This window comes from Peromyscus californicus, unplaced genomic scaffold (assembly GCF_007827085.1).
Source record: "Peromyscus californicus insignis strain IS unplaced genomic scaffold, ASM782708v3 Scaffold_10__1_contigs__length_136768540, whole genome shotgun sequence".
In the NCBI taxonomy this organism is placed as follows: domain Eukaryota; kingdom Metazoa; phylum Chordata; class Mammalia; order Rodentia; family Cricetidae; genus Peromyscus; species Peromyscus californicus.
Window position 1 is genome coordinate 50,171,263 of NW_026294391.1, and position 18,631 is coordinate 50,189,893.

Sequence of the window (18,631 nt, forward strand, 5' to 3'; positions counted from 1 at the left end):
CAGAGAACACAAATTATGATTTTTTTACTTTGATCAATCAAAAGAACTCATCAGTGTCCTTGTGCATCCTAGGCAACTTGCAAAGGAGCCTGCTGCTGCTTATGTGTCAAACTTCAGAGACAGAAGGTAAAGTTTATCTACGAGAGAGCGATGAGGACACAGAGAACGCAGAGAGCTCAGAAAACACCACACTAATGAGCCATGAAAAACAACTGCCACTTTATTGTTCTGGTTACCAGGGTACAGAACTGCCCATGTGAGGCAGGGTAGGTCTGGTTATGACAAACAACATTGCTCAGCAACTCAAGAGGAGCGTGGTCCAAGTCACACAGGTCTCCGGTTGTGTTTTTCCAACAGTCACAACACACTTCTGTCTGTGGAACACAGAGTGACAAATGACCCCATCTAGTCATTCTTCATTCATGACAGCATAACTTATGGGGTTGAGCTCCATTCTGCGAAACACAAGGTTGCTTGGGAACTGTGGACATGTGTGTACATTCATTACTGGGACTAAGTCAACAGAGGCACGGAGTGAATCAGGTCAGACTTGAACTTATGGGTACAAACTGCAATGGACATTTATTACATGTGTAAGTTAATATTTGTCTCTTATCAAACCAGCAATTATTCCATTTAGACAACACTAATAAGTCAAGGAGTTACAAAGAGAACCTGGCAAAGTGTTGAACTTTTCACTCACACCTCTTTCGCCTAGTTCAAGCATCTCCTAGGCATTCCCAAGTTGTGTTCTAAGGAAACAGTTTCATTTCAAGCACTTGGGTGGGAACTTGGAACAGCAAATGCTCTGTTTCTAAACCATAAGCAGCAATTATGACTTCAAATAAAGTCAAAGCACAAATTCAGCAGAGATTAGGGCTGGCCATCCCTTTCTTCTAAAGTGTCCTTGTCCAGGACTGACTCAAGCACAACTCGAGCTCCAATTCTGAGTACAGAGTAAAGAGAGAAGCATCTGGAACAATGAACAAAAGGGAAGCTGTGGGGACAATAGGAGCCAATTCCTGCAACACGTAGTATAATTCACAGTCATTTGTTTCCTCTGTTTTCAATGCTAGGGGTAGAAGGCAGGCCTCCACACAAGCCATCGAAGCGCTCAGCCGCTGCGCTACATCCCCAGCCCAGGTCCTTGCAAGTTTGAAATCACTTAGTGCTTTATACATTGTAGGTAAACTTTGCCTCTGCTGTCCACCCGAGTCCATACACTTATTAGTCTTAAAAAATTTTATTGGTCTAAATCATGTGTCATCTCTAAGAGGAACTTTTTATGTGAAAAGGATCCAAATGATGTTGTGATGTTTTCCCCAGGAAGTTATATAAACGCCCAACAAGAAAGGGAGCAGATACAGGGTCTTCTAGACTGTGCCTTCTATTTCCCTTTTCATGCTGGATAAACAGCTGGGAAAATTCTGCCTCCTGAAAGGACTTGCCAAGTGGGGCTTCACGATCCAGCCTGGTGCCTCTTGAGTGGCAGACAGTCTCAAGTCTTCTCACATCCCTATAGTGACAAGCTTCAGTTGCCAATAGGCTGACACATCCTAATTCAAGATGTGGGATAGTAAGCTCAACATTTAAGTTAAAGGCATGAGTCAGTTCTTCCTAAAAATATATAAGGATTTTTAGTTTCAAAAATAAAGATTGAAGTTTCTCAAATAGTTTGAATGACAAAAAGAAAATGGAAATTAGGGGAAAGGGATGTCACAATGTAAACAATATCACATTTGATACTAACCCTGAGTCCACAACCTCTTTCTGGATATGACATTCAGCATGGCTAAATAAGTGTCACTGACATATCATCACAGTTAACTCTCACAATTTCTTTGAGGCTAGCATGCATCAATACTCAAAACAGAGTTTATACTGAACATTAATATTCTATTTTTCTTTATCAAGAATCTGAAGGTAAGATCATTTTAAACATAATGTAGTTCTGTTATTAATGTGCATTCTATTGGAACTGTGCCATTTTAAATTAATTTGTGATGTCAAGTTGAATTGGAAGCAGTTAGACCAGTCCCACCTGCCAGACTCTGGTATCTTTTTACTGAGCAAACTGCAGGGCAAGCATTGCTTAGTTACCGCACATACAGGATCTCTGACATCTGCAAAAGTTATCCAGAGCACTGAAATTAATAGGCACTTTTAAAGGAAGTCAGAATGACTTAATGGGGTGTTCTTTTAATTGAAAGCTTACCATCTCAAAAGAAGCCAGTTCCAAATGAGTACAGAGCCTTCGCTGAAAAGTTACTAAACAATTGGCCGAACAGGAATAAACTGCCGGGGGGGGGGGGGGGGTTCAATGAAAATCTCAAAGGGTGTTAGACACATCTCCATCCTACACAAAGGGAATCTGGGTGTCACTTCTTTCAAAAAGGACAAGTTCAGGTTTCCCGGGTAAGCTTATATTGCTGAGATGACAATACCTTTGAAACCCTCCCTGGGAAATTTAGACGAGTACTATATCTGAACAAAACAGTTGCAGATCTTATCAGAGCCATTCCCTGAGACAGGCAAGGTGAGAGAAAAGCCTTTACTCAGAAAGAAAGAACATCCGAAAACAATTTGATCTAAGTTTCATCTTATTGTTTTAAATTTCAAGTGAGCACTTGCAGGAAGGCACGTCTGGGCTGAATCTTTCATACTGATCCCCTGATACACGCTCTCCCCTGGTACATGCTCTCCCCTGGTACACGCTCTCCCTGGTACACGCTCTCCCCTGGTACACGTTCTCCCTGGTACAAAACGCTCTCCCCTGATACACGCTCTCCCCTGGTACACGCTCTCCCTGGTACACGCTCTCCCTGGTACACGCTCTCCCCTGGTACACGCTCTCCCCTGGTACACACTCTCCCCTGGTATACGCTCTCCCTGGTACACGCTCTCCCCTGGTACACGCTCTCCCCTGGTACATGCTCTCCCTGGTACACGCTCTCCCTGGTACATGCTCTCCCCTGGTACACGCTCTCCCCTGGTACACGCTCTCCCTGGTACACGCTCTCCCCTGGTACATGCTCTCCCTGGTACACGCTCTCCCCTGGTACACACTCTCCCCTGGTACATGCTCTCCCCTGGTACACGCTCTCCCTGGTACACGCTCTCCCCTGGTATTTCCCTTAAAGCCACCATTCGGTGAAGAACTAAACACATAGTTCTCATCATTTACACAAACGAGGTAGAATCCTAAGAGAATTCACTGGAAGGAAACTGTAACTCTTCATTTGTGCAAACTATAATAGGAAAAAGTTAGAGCAAGCTTAATGGAAGCCTGGAGTGATTAGAACTTTTAAAGAATGCAAGTATAATTTGGTACTTTTGAAAAATAGAATGTGAAAAACAAATCCAAAATACCTCTCTATGTAAATTAAAGCCCAAGCCATGGTATTCAAAATTAAAATGATTTACATAATCTACTATCCTCTGTGTTTTTAGTAATTAACCTTCCTGAGGCTGATTTTGTTCTCCTTACTGTTTGCTTAACTAAAACGCTTAATAAAATTTCTACAGAATATATTACCCTCTCCATAGATGAATATTATTTTGAACTACAATCTGACAAAAACCTAACTACATTTAATTATGCCTGATTAATCCAAATGTCACTGAGAGATTTCTAGAAGAGAGACTTTTTTTTTCAGGTTAAGTTCATACTCTTTTTCACTGTACACGTCCCGGATCTGTTCTTCCCATCTCAACTCTCTAGTGGTTTTTAAATGTCTCAGCCAAAACCCAATCGTCCTAACTGGACCACGAGACTCCACACATCAAGCTTTATTTCCTTTCACTTCCAAGAGACTTGTGGACAGACCTCCATCAAAGGCTGATGTCACCACTTTGAACTGGTTGGTACTGTGCCTGACGTCACCTACACTTAAGGAGCAAGCGTGCTGAGAACTGGGGTCAGTTCGGCAATCTGGGTAAATTTCTGTACAGCAAACTGCACATACGGGCTATGTCGACTTCATTAAAATACTCAAAGGATATTGTGAGATGAGGCATGCTTTCCTTTAATACAGGTACAGAACTACCAAATATCTGCAGACTTTCAGTCCCGATGCTCCAGAGTGATTCTGTCGATGGAAAATCAGGCAGTTTAAAGGGTGGGAAATTGGATGGACCTATGGACACTACTAAAGGGGACACTCTATCCCCTTCCCGAATGAGTAAAGCCTCACTGCTGGAGCACTCAGATCTGTCCCAAGGAGTCAGAGAGGTGGGCCTGGAGAACAAGTCCCCACTGGACCTCGAATATTCCCTCTGAGGGAAAGTGAATCTTCTGCCAGGGAGCTGTGTGGCATACACCAGCTGACAGCCCATGTTCCAGCCACTTCAAACTACCGTGCAGACATGAGGAATTCATGTCCCCATTTCAGGAACAGAAATATGGAAGTAGAGGTTCCAATAGACTTCTGTGGCTGGAATATCACCTTCATTTTGGCAAGTGCACATAGCTGCTATCAACTGGTAGATTTCAGAGGGAAGCCTTCTTGGATCCCCTTCCTCCACCTCTGAAATGAGTTGAAGTGTTAAACAGGAACCCCTCCTGACCAGCAGCAATTTTAACTCTAGTCTCATTAGCCAGATACTTCTAAGCGTCTGACTAAAACACTATTGCATTTATTTAGTGTGTGAGAATTCATGTGCCCCAGCATCTGTGCAGAGGCTAGTGGACAACTTGCAGCAGCTGGTTCTCCCCTTCGACCGTGTGGGACCTGAAGACTGAACTCAGGTCACCAGTCTTGACGGCAAGCACCCTTACCAGCTCAACCATCTCACTGGTCCTTAAATGGTCATTTGTGAAGTCCTAAAAAGATGTATCCGAACCTGTGGTGAGATTTGATTGTGAAAGCTGGCCCCTCTCAGCTGACCACACTCCCTGTTGGCCAGGGAGACAATGACTGGAATGGGCTCAGTCCCACTCTCTACTGAAGCTGTAGTACAAGGACCCCAGCAGGGACCCCACAGAGTAGAGTGAAGAGTCAGGCACAGCAGACAGACTCTCACACTTCCGACTGATAGATTAAAAGGAGAAAGTAACGGGAAATCACGAACACTCCCTTCTCCGAAGAATACGCCTGTGCTTCATGAAACTGAAGTCTTTCATTTTCCCCGCAGTGCTTGTTTCCCAAGGGAAGCAGGAAATGACTCTATCTTGTCCCTACTAGAACAGGAGTTCATGAGGCAGGGATCTCACTCTGCTTTGATCAGTGTCACATGGCCAGCAGTGAGTGTAGTTTCCAGCATGTGGTAGAGACAATGTATTGTTGAAACCGAAGACTGCACCACATCTTCTTTTCCGTGACTCCTCTACCTGCCACCTTCACTTCTAGTGTCCCTTAGCTGAGGACAGCTGTGTTCAATCATCTATTTCACAACAGCACAGCACAGCACAAGGCAGACTGACCTCAGGGAATGCTCAGCCTTATGCACAGTTCAGTGGATGCTGCAAGGCTATCATTTGTGGTCCTTGATTGTGGTATGGGAGCTCGGAAGTTAAAGTTTGCTGCTGGCTGTCTACTAGACTGTCTGGCTACTGAGGCAAGGAAGTTTCAGTTCTACAAGCATTCTAAATAAGCCCTTACCTCATGATCTACCTGCAAATACACTTTCACAGCATTATCCCATGTTCTTCTGTGGTAGGCCCCAGACCTACAAACTACAAATCACAAGAATAAGCCATAATGAAGCCTTCATGCCTCTTTCCTTACATCCTCCCTCGCCTCTTCTCCTGTGTTCTTCCTTCCATTCTTCCCCTCCCTCATTCTCCCTCTCCTCTCTTTTCACACAGGTTCTCACTATATAGCCCAGGTTGGCTTTACACTTTGCTCCAGCCTTTACCTCCTGCATGCTGGGATTACAGGGGTATGTATATCAGCAGGACCAACAGAGTTTTCTATTTCTTAATGAACCACATTTTAAAATGGTTGACTGAAAAGACAGAAAACATGTCACAGTGAAGCTCTTAGAATGGTCAACACCCTCAGTGAGGCGGCCTACAAACTGCTAATAAAACAAGCTTATACTTCTCTTGATAACTCTGATTATGCCCTAGTTTGAAGTATTCTGCCATATTTAACTAACAAATTAATCATTGTCAATGGCTGATAAGGTCTCAAGTTCATTAAAATTTCACACGTCCCATCTATTTTCCAACCAGAAGGTACCGCTTTCTCTAATCAGTGTGACAGGAACTGGAGTTAAAAGTTATCTTTTCATCCAGAACAGCAAACAAAACTCCTTCATTGATTAAACTGTTAATGGTGCTCCCCTGCTGGCAATATCGGTTCCTTCTGTTTACTAACATATAGATTATGAAGGACATTATCTTGAAAGTCAATGTTTAAGCATCTGGACCACCGGGAAAGACAGCAGAATAAATATATGTTTGTGTAAGTGTTCTATCCCCCCTGGCCAGCACACATGTCTAAAAACTGAGCAAAAAAATGATCTATGATGAAATTAATAAGAGCCACAAGCCCACAGCATGGTCTCCGGGAGTGTGCCTGACAGAGTAAGCAAAAGATACACAAATACATTCTGGAAAAAAAAATGATTTCAGAAACCCTGAAAATTTGAGACCAAATGGCTTAGTCCTCAAAGACATAAGGCATCAAAGAGGACTAACATAATGAGCTAAGAGATGTAAATTAAAAAAAAAATACGAATATGACAGAAGTGAAAGCAAGCCATGAGGCCTAGCAAAACCAACCAACCAACCAACCAACCAACCAACCAACAAACAGTAGAGAAAACAAGTTGGGGAAATGGAGGATAAGACCCAAGGGGTGGAAAATCACACACGAAGGAAGACAAGGACATGAAAGCCATACAAAAGACAAATGTGAAAGATGGGTAACCCAAAGCTGAGAGAGAACCACGTTTCTGAAGAACACAACAGTACAAAATGATACAGAGTGCCATAAGGCCCAATATGTGACTAGTGCTCACTGTGTATCAGGAAAAGCCAACAGACAACTACCAACCTTGAGCTCTACTGAAATGAAGTTACGAAGTATCAAGGATAAACATGCAACCATGCCAAGCAAGCACGTTGTCTACAAAACTGAAAGAAAAACCCATCTGTACTCAAGGGCTTCAGAGCACCAGCAGATATAAACAATAAAGTCTCTAAAGAATGTAGTGGAGGCCGGGCGGCGGTGGCGCACACCTTTGATCCCAGCACTCGGGAGGCAGAGGCAGGTGGATCTCTCTGAGTTCAAGGCCAGCCTGGTCCACAAAGGAGTTCCAGGACAGTTAGGGCCGTTACACAGAGAAACTGTCTGGGCGGGGGTGGGGGGTGGATAATGTAGGGGAAAGAATGTGATCCGAGGTTCTGATAGGCAGCCGAGCTATTATTGTAAGTAATGGCAATAGAAAGAATGTGCAAGAGCATCTAATTGAGTCTGTAATTGAGTCTACCAAAACACAAAACCATCAACTTCCAAATGTAGAAGCTTTGTACAAAAAGGCTGGCAGCAAGCACTGATCTCATTCGAATATAAACTCTAGTCATGACCTACACTAGTCTGAAGTTGTCTGTTTTACAAGGCAAAAGCTGCCGAATCCACTTGTCTCCTCTAACTGTGCCAGAATGGAAACACACCAAAGGAAACTTATCCTGAGTGTAACTGCCTCGCATTACAGAAAATTGCTGATTTACCGACCATCCTCGAGGATTAATATGCCCAAGAATTCCTCCAAAGAGACCACTCTAACCACTTGACATATTGTTCAGAGCACTGGCCTAGGAACAGGAAGGCCCAAGCACTTGCCATGTCTCCTTGGCAAGTCACTGAACTGCTTTGGAATTCAGATGAAAAAGAAAAGCTACTTTGCATAGCCTGCCTCCTGGCACTGTAAGGATCACATGGGGTGCTGCTGATCCTAAGTTCTTTGGAATCTCTAAGAGGGGCTATAAAATCATATCACTACATAGAAAGAAGCCCTTGGATTATGAATTCAAAACCAGATATTCAGAGACAGAAAGAATCAGTTGGCTCTTGTGATCCATTTCTAATTCGGTCACTTCTCCACATTTTAAAGTCATCTCTTAGTACTATAAAAAGAAATTCAGTATACTGCCACAGCTCTTGACTTGAATCACTACCAACTTGAAGTTAGGGATATCTGAAGAACTTAGAAAGATGTTTCCACACCCACCATTGCAGATTTCTATCAGTTTTCATCCTTTGACTCAATAAATACCTATTAAGTACCTACCGTGTGCCAGGTACTGTTTCAAATAGTATACATGGCTCCCAAATACTTAAAATAAGAGTGCAAATTGGAGGGCATTACAGAGAAATGAGGAAGAATTCCGCTGAAAACAGGTCAATATTAATTTGTAATATATCTAGAAGGTCACAGAGCTAGAGAGACATGCTTAAGCTCAGAGGATCATGCACCGTCAGCAGAAAAGGCTCCATCAATGCTCCAGTCGAGGGGAGAATAAACTTTGAGAATGCAGGATGTTCCTGAAAGTCTCCTTATGGCTGCTTTAGGGCTGAGGTTAAATTATTGGTGACAGGAAGGCAGGAACAGCAGGAATGCACTGGGCTTAGACGGACATGAGTTAAGTTAACATGCCCAAGAGTGTTAGTGAAGGACTGTGGGTTCAATCCTTCAGTCATTTAAACAAAAACTGGCTTTTCAAAAAGACTTTAAAAGAACATGACAAGGTTTTTCTATGCCATAACCAACTCTTACATGGTTTTTGTTGTGGGAGTGTGACAATCAATGGGCAGCCCTCAAACAATAGAAACAGTGCTGAAGCAAGGTGAGAGATGCCACAGCATGACTCTGTTGCCGCCTTTCTCCCACAGTCAAACTTGCAAGTGTAAAGGAAGATGACTGGAACTGAGACTCAGCGAGACATGGACATACTCTCTGGTGTTTCGAAGGCAGCCGGGGTCTTTAAATGTAAAGGATCATCATTCTCACAGCTTTTCCTCACAAGAAAACAGTCATAGGGCTTAGTCATCAAGATACTGACTTAGCCCTGTGAGCAATGAGTCTCTCTCATCAGGTTCTTGAAGTTTATCAACATTTCTTTTGTTTGACTATGTCAGCTCTGTAATGAGGGGTTTATAATGACAAAAAAGAGCTACCAGGAACTCAGGTAGTACAAGGAACTGAAAGAAAATCAGATGCTGTGTGACCCAAAGAAAACAAAGTTACAACTGAGCCAACTTCAGCAAAACTGTGAGGCCAAAGCCTTTCACTGTGGTGGCAGTGGGGAACGATGTAGCAGGAGCAATACAAGTTAAAACTTTGTTTGAGAGGAAATCTTGTTACATAGCCCAGGCTATGATCATGATCCTCAACATTTGGAGTACTGAGATTTCAGGTGTGGACCACCATGCCTGGCTATAAACTAAAACTTCTAAATCTGGATTCCATACTGAAAAACTGGGCAGAAACATTTATACATACAGTAAATGAAAGCAGTAATCAAGAGGAGCTGACATGCACATGAAAAATCATAATGAACAGAGAAACGCATACCAGGGACCTGAATAAGCTAGATACTGGTTTGACTCCAGATTCTCAGCCTCTATTATTAAGGATAAATATCACATCATTTCTCTTTCCTTACCACAGGTCCTCTGCTAATTCCTACTTCTAACTTTCAGCAAAAGGGATTATAAAAATCAGATTGATGACCAGGCAGTGGTAGCACACACCTTTAATCTCAGCACTTGGGAGGCAGAGACAGGCATATCTGTGTGAGTTTGAGGTCAGCCTGGTCTACAAGTGAGTTCCAGGACAGCCAGGGCTGTTACACAAAGAAACTGTGTCTCAAAAAACAAAAATCAGATTGAGTGGATAGTTCTAAAACTGGCAAAAAGTGATGACAATGAAAACTATCAAGATCTCTAATAGTTTTCAAACTCAACTAAAACGTTTGCCTCTGACAATCTGTGTTACAGTGCGTCAAGGGCATCCCACAGGAACTTCTAGCTCCTAAGAAGACTACAAGAGGAATTGCATATGGCAAACAAACAGTAATGGTTAGAGAAGCTTTCACAGAGACTCTTTACAAGTCTGATGTTGACCAGAAGGTAGTTTTTCACTTAAAATCTTTCAAACCAAGGTGTTAAGTGAGAAATTCCAAGACAACTTTTAGAGTGCTTTAATCAATGAACAGAAGTATGCAAATGAACTTTAAAGTAAAAATAATACAGATGAATAGGTTCTAACGCGAAAGTACCACACCTCACAGTGAGAATACAGTCAGATGGAAGTAGGCAAAGTCTAAATCAGAGAGTGAAGGGGGAATGTATATACAGGACAGGAAGAACCCTGGGACTGAATTTTCAAGGTGTACTCCACTGATGCCTTCCACTCCCAGACTCCCCAGGCCCTAGCTGGAGGTTACAAACTGCAACAGGAGGATTGCTGTATCTGGAATGAGGAAGGAGCTCAAAATTGTGGGAAGACTTCAGACACTAAACTCCATGACAAGATACAGAGTGGAGGGTACAAGAGCGCTAAGGAGGCTCTGTGCTCTTTTGTGATGGGTGTAAATGATGCCACAGAAAGTCACCATGAAAAATTGCTTAGGTTACAACTTTAGCAGAAGATACGAGTAGATTACAGGAAGGACTCCATGGAAACACTGAGCCAATACAAAGGAAGCAACAAATTCAAGCACTGGGAATAACAATAGTGCCACGGTTAAGAGTTGGTAGAATAAGGGTCTCTGGTTAACTTGCAGAAGATAATCTTTCTTCAGAGACGACCACAGCACTCGGCTTTCTAGAAAGTTCTATTAGTCTTCATCTTGTCCCTATGAAGAAAAGAATCCATAGAGAGGTCATGAGTATAACCTCCTCTATTTTAACCAAAACTTACTCAGAACATTTATAGTGATAGTTCCAAAACCTCTGCCTTAACTCAGAATTACTTTCTGTAGTTACTACAGAGAAAGTGGCATTTCATTACTTATATTGAAAGGACCAAGCAGATGCTATAATAGGCTGCTCAGTCTTCTCTCAGAGATCAGGTCTCAATTTCAGTTTCCTGAGACTTGAGCAAGCAGTTTCTGGGAGGGCAGTGAACAAAAGACATAGTCCTTGCAGTAGCTCCCTTTCTGCATGTACTCTGACTGCTCAAGGTTCAGCCAGTTGTTTACTGTCTGGGACTCCTCACCAACTTAGAGCTGCGTGCATGGGTCAAGGACAGAGCCTGGACCACTGAGTCAGCTCCATAGTCAGTATGTGCTAGGCCAGCCAGCCTCCATGGCAGCTCAAAAACAAAGCCTGGGACTTGTCCAGGCCTGCCCCTCCTAAAATGGATAACTGTAACCCCCAACTAACCCTAGCCAATTAAAAATTACTAACATGATTGCCACTCGCATAAACCAATCCTGAGTCTGTTCCTATATAGTCTGTAGACCCCAAGCCCCCCTTGCTTCAAAAATCCTGCCCCATTGCTACTCAGGGTCTCTCCTGCTCTGCTGCTGCATCAGACAGACAGAGTCCCAAGTTAACTTGTAACAATACAAAGACTCTCCTTTTACATTGGATTTGGTCTCTTGGTGGTCTTTGAGGGACTCTGAGTATAACAATATAAATTTTACAAGAGTTCTTTACTAACAATTAAGTTTGATTAGAAGCTGGGCATGGTGGCACATGCCTTTAATCCCAGCATTCAGGAAGCAGAGGCAGGTGGATCTCTGTGAATTAGAGGGCAGCCTGGGCTACAGAGTGAGTTCCAGGACAGCCACAGTTATGTAGAGACCCTGTCTCAAAAAAAATTAAACAAACAAAATAAAACAACAACAAAATTTGATCAAAACTATAAAATGAGTGCTAATGCACATGGTCTGAGGAAGTCTGAATTTAGAGCAGTAGTGGGGGTTAAAATTTTGAATATACTCCAAACGACTCAACTGTATACTTCAAAAGAGCAAACTGTATGGTATGTGAATTATATCTCAATAAGACTGCTAGGGTTAGGGTTAGAATTAACTCAGAGTTAGGGTTAGATTTAACTCAGGGGTAGGGTTAGAGTTAACTCAGGGTTAGGGTTAGATTTAACTCAGGGTTAGGGTTAGAGTTACCTCAGGGTTAGGGGTTAGAGCCAGAGTTATTCAGGTTCAGAATACATTTTTTAGACCTCTTTCAATATAAGCACTGACTTTTCTATTCTCCTTTCTCTCCTGAGATCTTTTCCCACATGTTTATCCATTATTCTATTTGTAGAGCTTAACAATTTTAAATTGCCAAGTTCACAACTTTAGTATTTCACTTTTGTTAAATTTGTTTGAAAACAAGATCCTGGAATTTAGGCTCTTCCTTAATTTGCATATAATATGTTAATTTATTTACTGTGGTCTCAGGATGTTAACTCTATATGGCCTGGAATTTGCTCTGTAGACCAGGCTGGCCTCAAAGTGACAGAGACCATCTGCCTCTGCCTCTCATATGCTGGGATTAAAGTCATGAGCCACCATGCCCAGCTAAAGCATGGCCTTAAAAACACCTTTCAGTTAATACCATCATTCCACACCCCAAATGACTCTTATGAAAGATGGCTTCTGGACTATCTAAATTACTCCATGTTATGAAGTATTAATTTGAATTAATGGCCACATTGATGCCCAACAAGATATTTGGCTTACATACAGACTGCAATGAGATTGTAGTAAACTGATCTGATAGAGAAAAAGACACAATCAAGCCTTCTGTAGCTGGTCAGAGCACAACTCTTCCCTCGGAAAAATTGCCCACTATGGGGGCAGCAGGGATAAATTTCCTGATACTCCTATATGACGAATGGTGAATGACTTAATCCTTTTTAAATTTCATGTTTTGAGATGAGTTGGATGGAGACCCACTATGTATTTCTGCAGGAAGATTAAAGAGCATTCAGATGTGCTCTACCCTTTATACCACTCATTAGGAAACACCAGCATAGCCCTTTGCAGTTGATGGCTTCTGGTGGGGGTGGGGGAATGAAAGGACTCAGTTTTCTTTCATGGGCTGGCCACTGGGAGTTTGACCATGTTCCAATGAGTATATGGGCAACCCAAATTGGACTTGGTGTATTTTTTATTTTTTTCGGGGGAGGGCTCAAAGGTAGAAAGGTATGGGAGGGGTGGGAATTGAGTGTGATCAAGGTGCGTAGTATGAAATGTCCAAATAATCAATAGGGATATTATATTGGGAAAAAATAAAGAAAAAGAAAATACCAGCATTTACTGCATGGCATAATATTGCAAAGCTCTGTAAATTATATTTGCCCACAAATGTTTCTGTTCTGTTCTGTTAAAGATGTTAAGAATCAAGGTTTGTATAGTAAGAAGTATATATGAGAAAACCACATTAGGGAGAAATAATCAATGTTAAAAGAGAATGAAACTATCCATAAGAACTGAGGTATATGGCTATGTAGATACATACATGTATGGTGTGTCGAGAACCTCTGTCCAGAAAAAGGGCTTAGAAGAGGTGTGATGAGCACCCCTGCCCTCCAATATCTGTTCAAAAGAACTATAACATGGCTGACTCCAGTACAGGGGCATTGGAAGCTGAGCTTAGGATATCATGTCAGACAAGCAAGGAGGACAACTTTCAAAATTTAATGCACTTTTGTCAACTGAAGTCAGAAAATCAAGCTCAAAATAACTCCCATTATCCCAAAGTGTGCCAACTTAGGCAGCAAATGCAACAATGACTGTGACAAGCAACATTGTGAATGGCTTTCCCAGGGAGCGAAGGTGATAAGGGTGCCTGCTTACATGGGTCTTGTGTTCTGTATTGTAAAAAACCACCTCCAATGGTGCTCAGAAAACATCTATCGCAGAGAGAGGAAGAGAACAATCTGGCTAGAAAGGAGTCTTCCAGGGTACTGGAAAGAGAGATGTAACTGCGTGTCAAGCCATAGACTTCAGATTTGTAGACTTTCCTACTGTATGTTATCCTTCAATAAAAAGAAGTGCTGAGTATAATGTATATAACAGTGAAACACTATTAAATCTACAAGCTCAAAAAGACAAGGCAAAAGCTGGGCAGTAGTGGCATGCATCTTTAATCCCAGCACTCGGTTGGCAGGGGCAGGTGGATCTCTGAGTTCAAGGCCAGTCTGGTCTACAGAGTGAATTCCAGGAGAGCCAGGGCTCCACAGACAAACCCTGTCTCAGAAAACAACAACAACAACAAAACCCATTAAGGCAGAAAACTCATGTTCCATCCTTCAAGGCAGTGGTTCTCAACCTGTGGGTTGTGATCCCCGGGTGGCAAACCAGCCTTTCACAGGGGTCACACATCAGATCTCCTGCATATCAGATATTTGCATCACAATTCACAACAGTAGCAAAATTAGTTATAAAGGAGCAATGAAAATAATTTCATGGTTGGGGTCACTACAATATGAGGAACTGTTTTAAAGGGTTGCAGCATTAGGGAGGCTAAGAACTACTGCTTTAAGGTGACTTTTAATTCAAATGCTTACCTTAAAAAATGGGTAAAAGAGAATTGAATTTTCCCTTCAAGTTTAAAGGAAGAAATTAAACACATATTAGAAGAACTGTATTTTATAGTATGGCCTTTGTTAATGAGAATGGGCTGTATTATAGAGGAACATCAGTTACCAAAGAATACTTACCAAAGAATGATTTTTTAAAAGACTATATCATTTTACAAAGACTAATAAAATACTGACATAGGAACAATTTAATTTCCTCTTTTCCTTTCCCACTTGGGGGTCTTTTATTTCTTTCTCTTGCCTAAATGCTTTCTATACTACGCTGGACAAAACTGGTAAAAGTGGGTGTCCCTATCAGGCCAAAATGGTCAACTAGGATAAAAACCAATAGGTAAATGGTTGATGGGTAATTATACTTTTGTAAAGCACCTCCCTCCAAAAACAACTACCAACAACAACAAAAAAAGACCTCACATGGATTACTTCCTAGTGAAAAAAGGCTGAATTATACTACAGAGCAGTGCTTCTCAACCTATGGATTGTGACCCCTTCGAAAAACTTCTATCTCCAAAAAATAGACATTACAGCTCATAACAGTAGCAAAATTACAGTTATAAAGTAGCAACAAAAATAATTTTATGGTTGGGGGTCACCACAACATGAGGAGCTGTATTATAGGATTGCAGCATTAGGAAGGTTGACCACAGAGGAATCAGATAGCCATCACCTAAATTATGGTCTACCCTTAGCATCACAGATAATGGATCAACCAGAAATCATACGTCTAAACATACAATTCTGCAACAGTACTGATGGAGTATTCCAGTGGGGAAAAAATAAAAAAGCTCCACTAAGAGCCTTTACAACAACTTTGATTTCCATCAAATATGGGAATAAGGAACAAACTAAATATACTTCAGAGAAGAACTAAACACATCAAGGTAGGGATGTTTTGTTGACATAGTCTTTCAACAACAGCACTTTCTATATTAAAAACAACTTGAGACTATCCAGATATGTCATGTGGCCCTGGAATGGATCCCAGTTTGGAAAATTCAGGAAATTTTTAATGAGATGAAAGCTACTGACATGGAAAAGTAGAGATGGTTAAATGAAACAAATGCATATTGTTCAACAGTATGAAAAGTGATCTCACTTGGAGAAAATACATACATATGTAAATAGCAAATTATCTAAAATAATATAAACAAAATTGCACCCATAGCAATGTCTGAGTTGTGGAAAGACAATGATTTTTCCTTTCTTTTTTCACTTATTATTTCCTAGATTTTTCTGTTGTTTTGTTTTTTTACAACACATAAATTAATAAAAGATTACTTTAAATTGAAAAATTGAAAACCAAAGACTAGATTATTTTATAAACATAAAATAGTGACACTTTACTAACATAAAAAATGATAGCTGTTCTATGTGTAACAACTTTTCATTTTTGATAATGTACTGTGATAAACTATCCATAATTAGAACTTACTGTCAGCTACTTTGAAGTGAGTAGCTTAGATGCTTGGGCCGATTCATACTGTTGTACAACCATCACCATATCAAGTACTTTTTCATCCTCACAAAGAGGAAATCGGTACTCCCTAACAATTCCTCATTCTCCCTCCCCAAGAGCCTTGGCATCCACCCGGCTACCTTCTGACTCTGAAATGACTGCTCTAGGCATCTCATAAAAGTGGAATAGCACTATTTATGCTTTTGAGTATGGCCTATTCCACATCAAATAATGACTTCAAGATTCATCTACACTGAAGCATGTATCAGAATTCCCTTCTTTTTAATGCTTCACTGTGTGGGTAGACTCCATCTTGACTGATTAATTTCACAGTAGAATAAACTTCTACTCACTGTCAATACCTCTGAAGTGCACGGACTCCTAGGACAGTGGGAATTCCATTTAAATGATGATTCTAGCTACCCAATTCTTGTTCTCCTTCCCAGCATAAAGACTTTCTCCAATCTTCCTTTCTTTAAGGACCACTTTGGCTGTCCAGTGATTAAAACCACAGAGAATATGTGGCGCAAAAATATTGTTCAATTGTCTGCCTGGTACTTTCTGGAGACAAATCAAGATATTTTATAATGATAATCAAAGTGGTTTCTTACTGTTTAGCCTTGTATTTTGATGCATCCCTTGGTTCGCTACTGGGATTGCTCCAGTCATCAGCTTCAGGAGTTGTCTTGTAATGGCGCCATGCAGACTTATTGAAAACAGGCAGCCTCTCAAACGATTCACTAGAAAGGGCCTATTAGAAAAAAGGACATACAGCAAAGATCTAGGATTCTATTTTTCTCACATGAAATTCACACATTTTATTATTTTAAACACCAGTAACCATTTTTGTTTTTGAAATTAAATTTATTTTACAGATTTACTTAGGCTGGCCAGGAGAAAGATCCTGAACCCTTTATAAATGAGTGAAATCATTTGCTCACTCCCTCGCCCAAAATCAGTGCTGAAACACATATGACAGGAACAAAACACATTGTAATTCAGTCAATACTGCTTTGTGATACTTAATAGTTTTGACAGTATGTGCTTAGATCAAGTATTTTTATTCAACAGGTAACTGCTGCCCTAAAAAAGCCCCAGAAGAAATAAAGCTTCATAAACATTTGCCAACAAATGATATTAAACATAACCTCATTTAGGAGCTGGGAATGTAGCTCAGTAGTAGAAGCATGTATAGTATCATGCAGGAGGCTCTGGGTTCCATCTCCAGCCCCAGAGCAAGCAAACTAACCCCATATTGAGATATAGACATCCAAATAATGAGTGCAATTGTGATATCATTTCCAGTAATATACTAGGTCACGGTTAAAAAGAATGAGTCAGTTCTACATGAATCAGTGTGGAAAGTTCTGTAAGATACATTCCAAAGTTAAGAAACAAAACCAAGCTGCTGAAATGTCTTTTGGATTAGTTGTTTTGTTTTTTTTTATCTATTTATAAATGCAGAACCAACTCTATTACAGCTTTTTGATGTTGCTATTTTTTGAGACAGGGTCTCACTATGTACCCCTGGCTGACCTGGAACTTTCTACATACACCAGGCTAGCCTGTCTATGCTTTCCAAGTGCTGGGCTTAAAGTTGTGTGCTACCACACCCAGCTCCTCTATTACATTTTTGTTTGTTTTACTTCTGTGATAAAGGAATAGAACCCAGAGCCTTATACATGCTAGGAAAGATCTACACCACGGAGCTACATCCCCAGCCCTATAAATACAGAATCAACTCTAGGAGGATCCATAAGAAACAAAAACCCAGCACCTCTTGAAGACAAGTGTGGCTTAGTGCCAGCAGTGAGATACTTCATTTCCCCCTTTGAAGTTTTTAAATGTTACTATATGCCTTTATTACCTATTGAAAAAGCATACCAAAATTTTAGAATTCAGAAATAGAAGTCTAACACCACCAGTAAATGAGAAAAACTGTGTGTTAGAGAACTTAGCTATCAGATGAATATTTTAAATGGCCATTATTATGCTTTTTTGACTTAAAAATACTGTACAATGTAAAAGGTCCACTAAGGCATTTTTGTATATAATTTGTTTTTGCTGAGTCTCCTCCCATCTACCTTTTCCCTTCCATCCCTAAGTCTACCCCTGGGTACCCTTTCAACTCCAGTAGTTTGCTGCTTTTATGTGCTCTTCTACTATCCTCCCACCATCCTCAAAAATTTCTTTTCTCTCATGGACCTCTTTATAGTTTTGTGACCTATACTGATGTTCATTTCCACATATGTACATATATATACACATACACACAAATTAAAACTATGGTCTGCATGAGAGCAAGCATTCAGTATTTGTCTTCCGGAGTCTGGGTTACCTCACTTGACATAAAGATCTTTTTATATAAAGATACTATCATTACTGAATTCTTTTATTTTTTTATTTTTAGATTTTTTTTTGAGGCAGGGCTCCACTGTGTAGCCTGGGCCATCCTGGAACTTGTTCTGCAGACCAGGCTGGCCTTGCACTCACAAATCCGTCTGCCTTTGCCTCTGCCTCCTAAGTGCTAGGATTAAAAGTATGCACCACTACCGCCTGGCTTTATTACTGAATTCTTACAACTTGAGAAATAAGCGAAAGACTAGAAGACTTCAGACTACTGTTAATCGGTCTCGTTTTAAACTAGGTTTTTCAATGAACATATAA

At 40.9% G+C, this 18,631-nt stretch overlaps 1 protein-coding gene across 2 annotated transcripts in view; it reads right to left on the reverse strand.

The window, feature by feature from the left end:
• Positions 1–10,134: 10,134 nt before the first annotated feature.
• Pdk3 (pyruvate dehydrogenase kinase 3) overlaps positions 10,135–18,631 on the reverse strand; it is a 65,242-nt gene continuing 56,745 nt past the window's right edge. Inside the window, exons 11-13 of one of the 2 annotated variants that reach the window (XM_052732514.1) lie at positions 16,576–16,715; positions 14,476–14,509; positions 10,135–10,807 (exon numbers count right to left, since the gene is read on the reverse strand). In XM_052732514.1, the coding sequence (XP_052588474.1) occupies positions 10,790–10,807; positions 14,476–14,509; positions 16,576–16,715 (192 nt within the window). In that variant the 3' untranslated portion in view covers positions 10,135–10,789. The remainder of the gene's footprint in view (positions 10,808–14,475; positions 14,510–16,575; positions 16,716–18,631) is intronic. The other variant, XM_052732525.1, reaches the window with a different exon arrangement.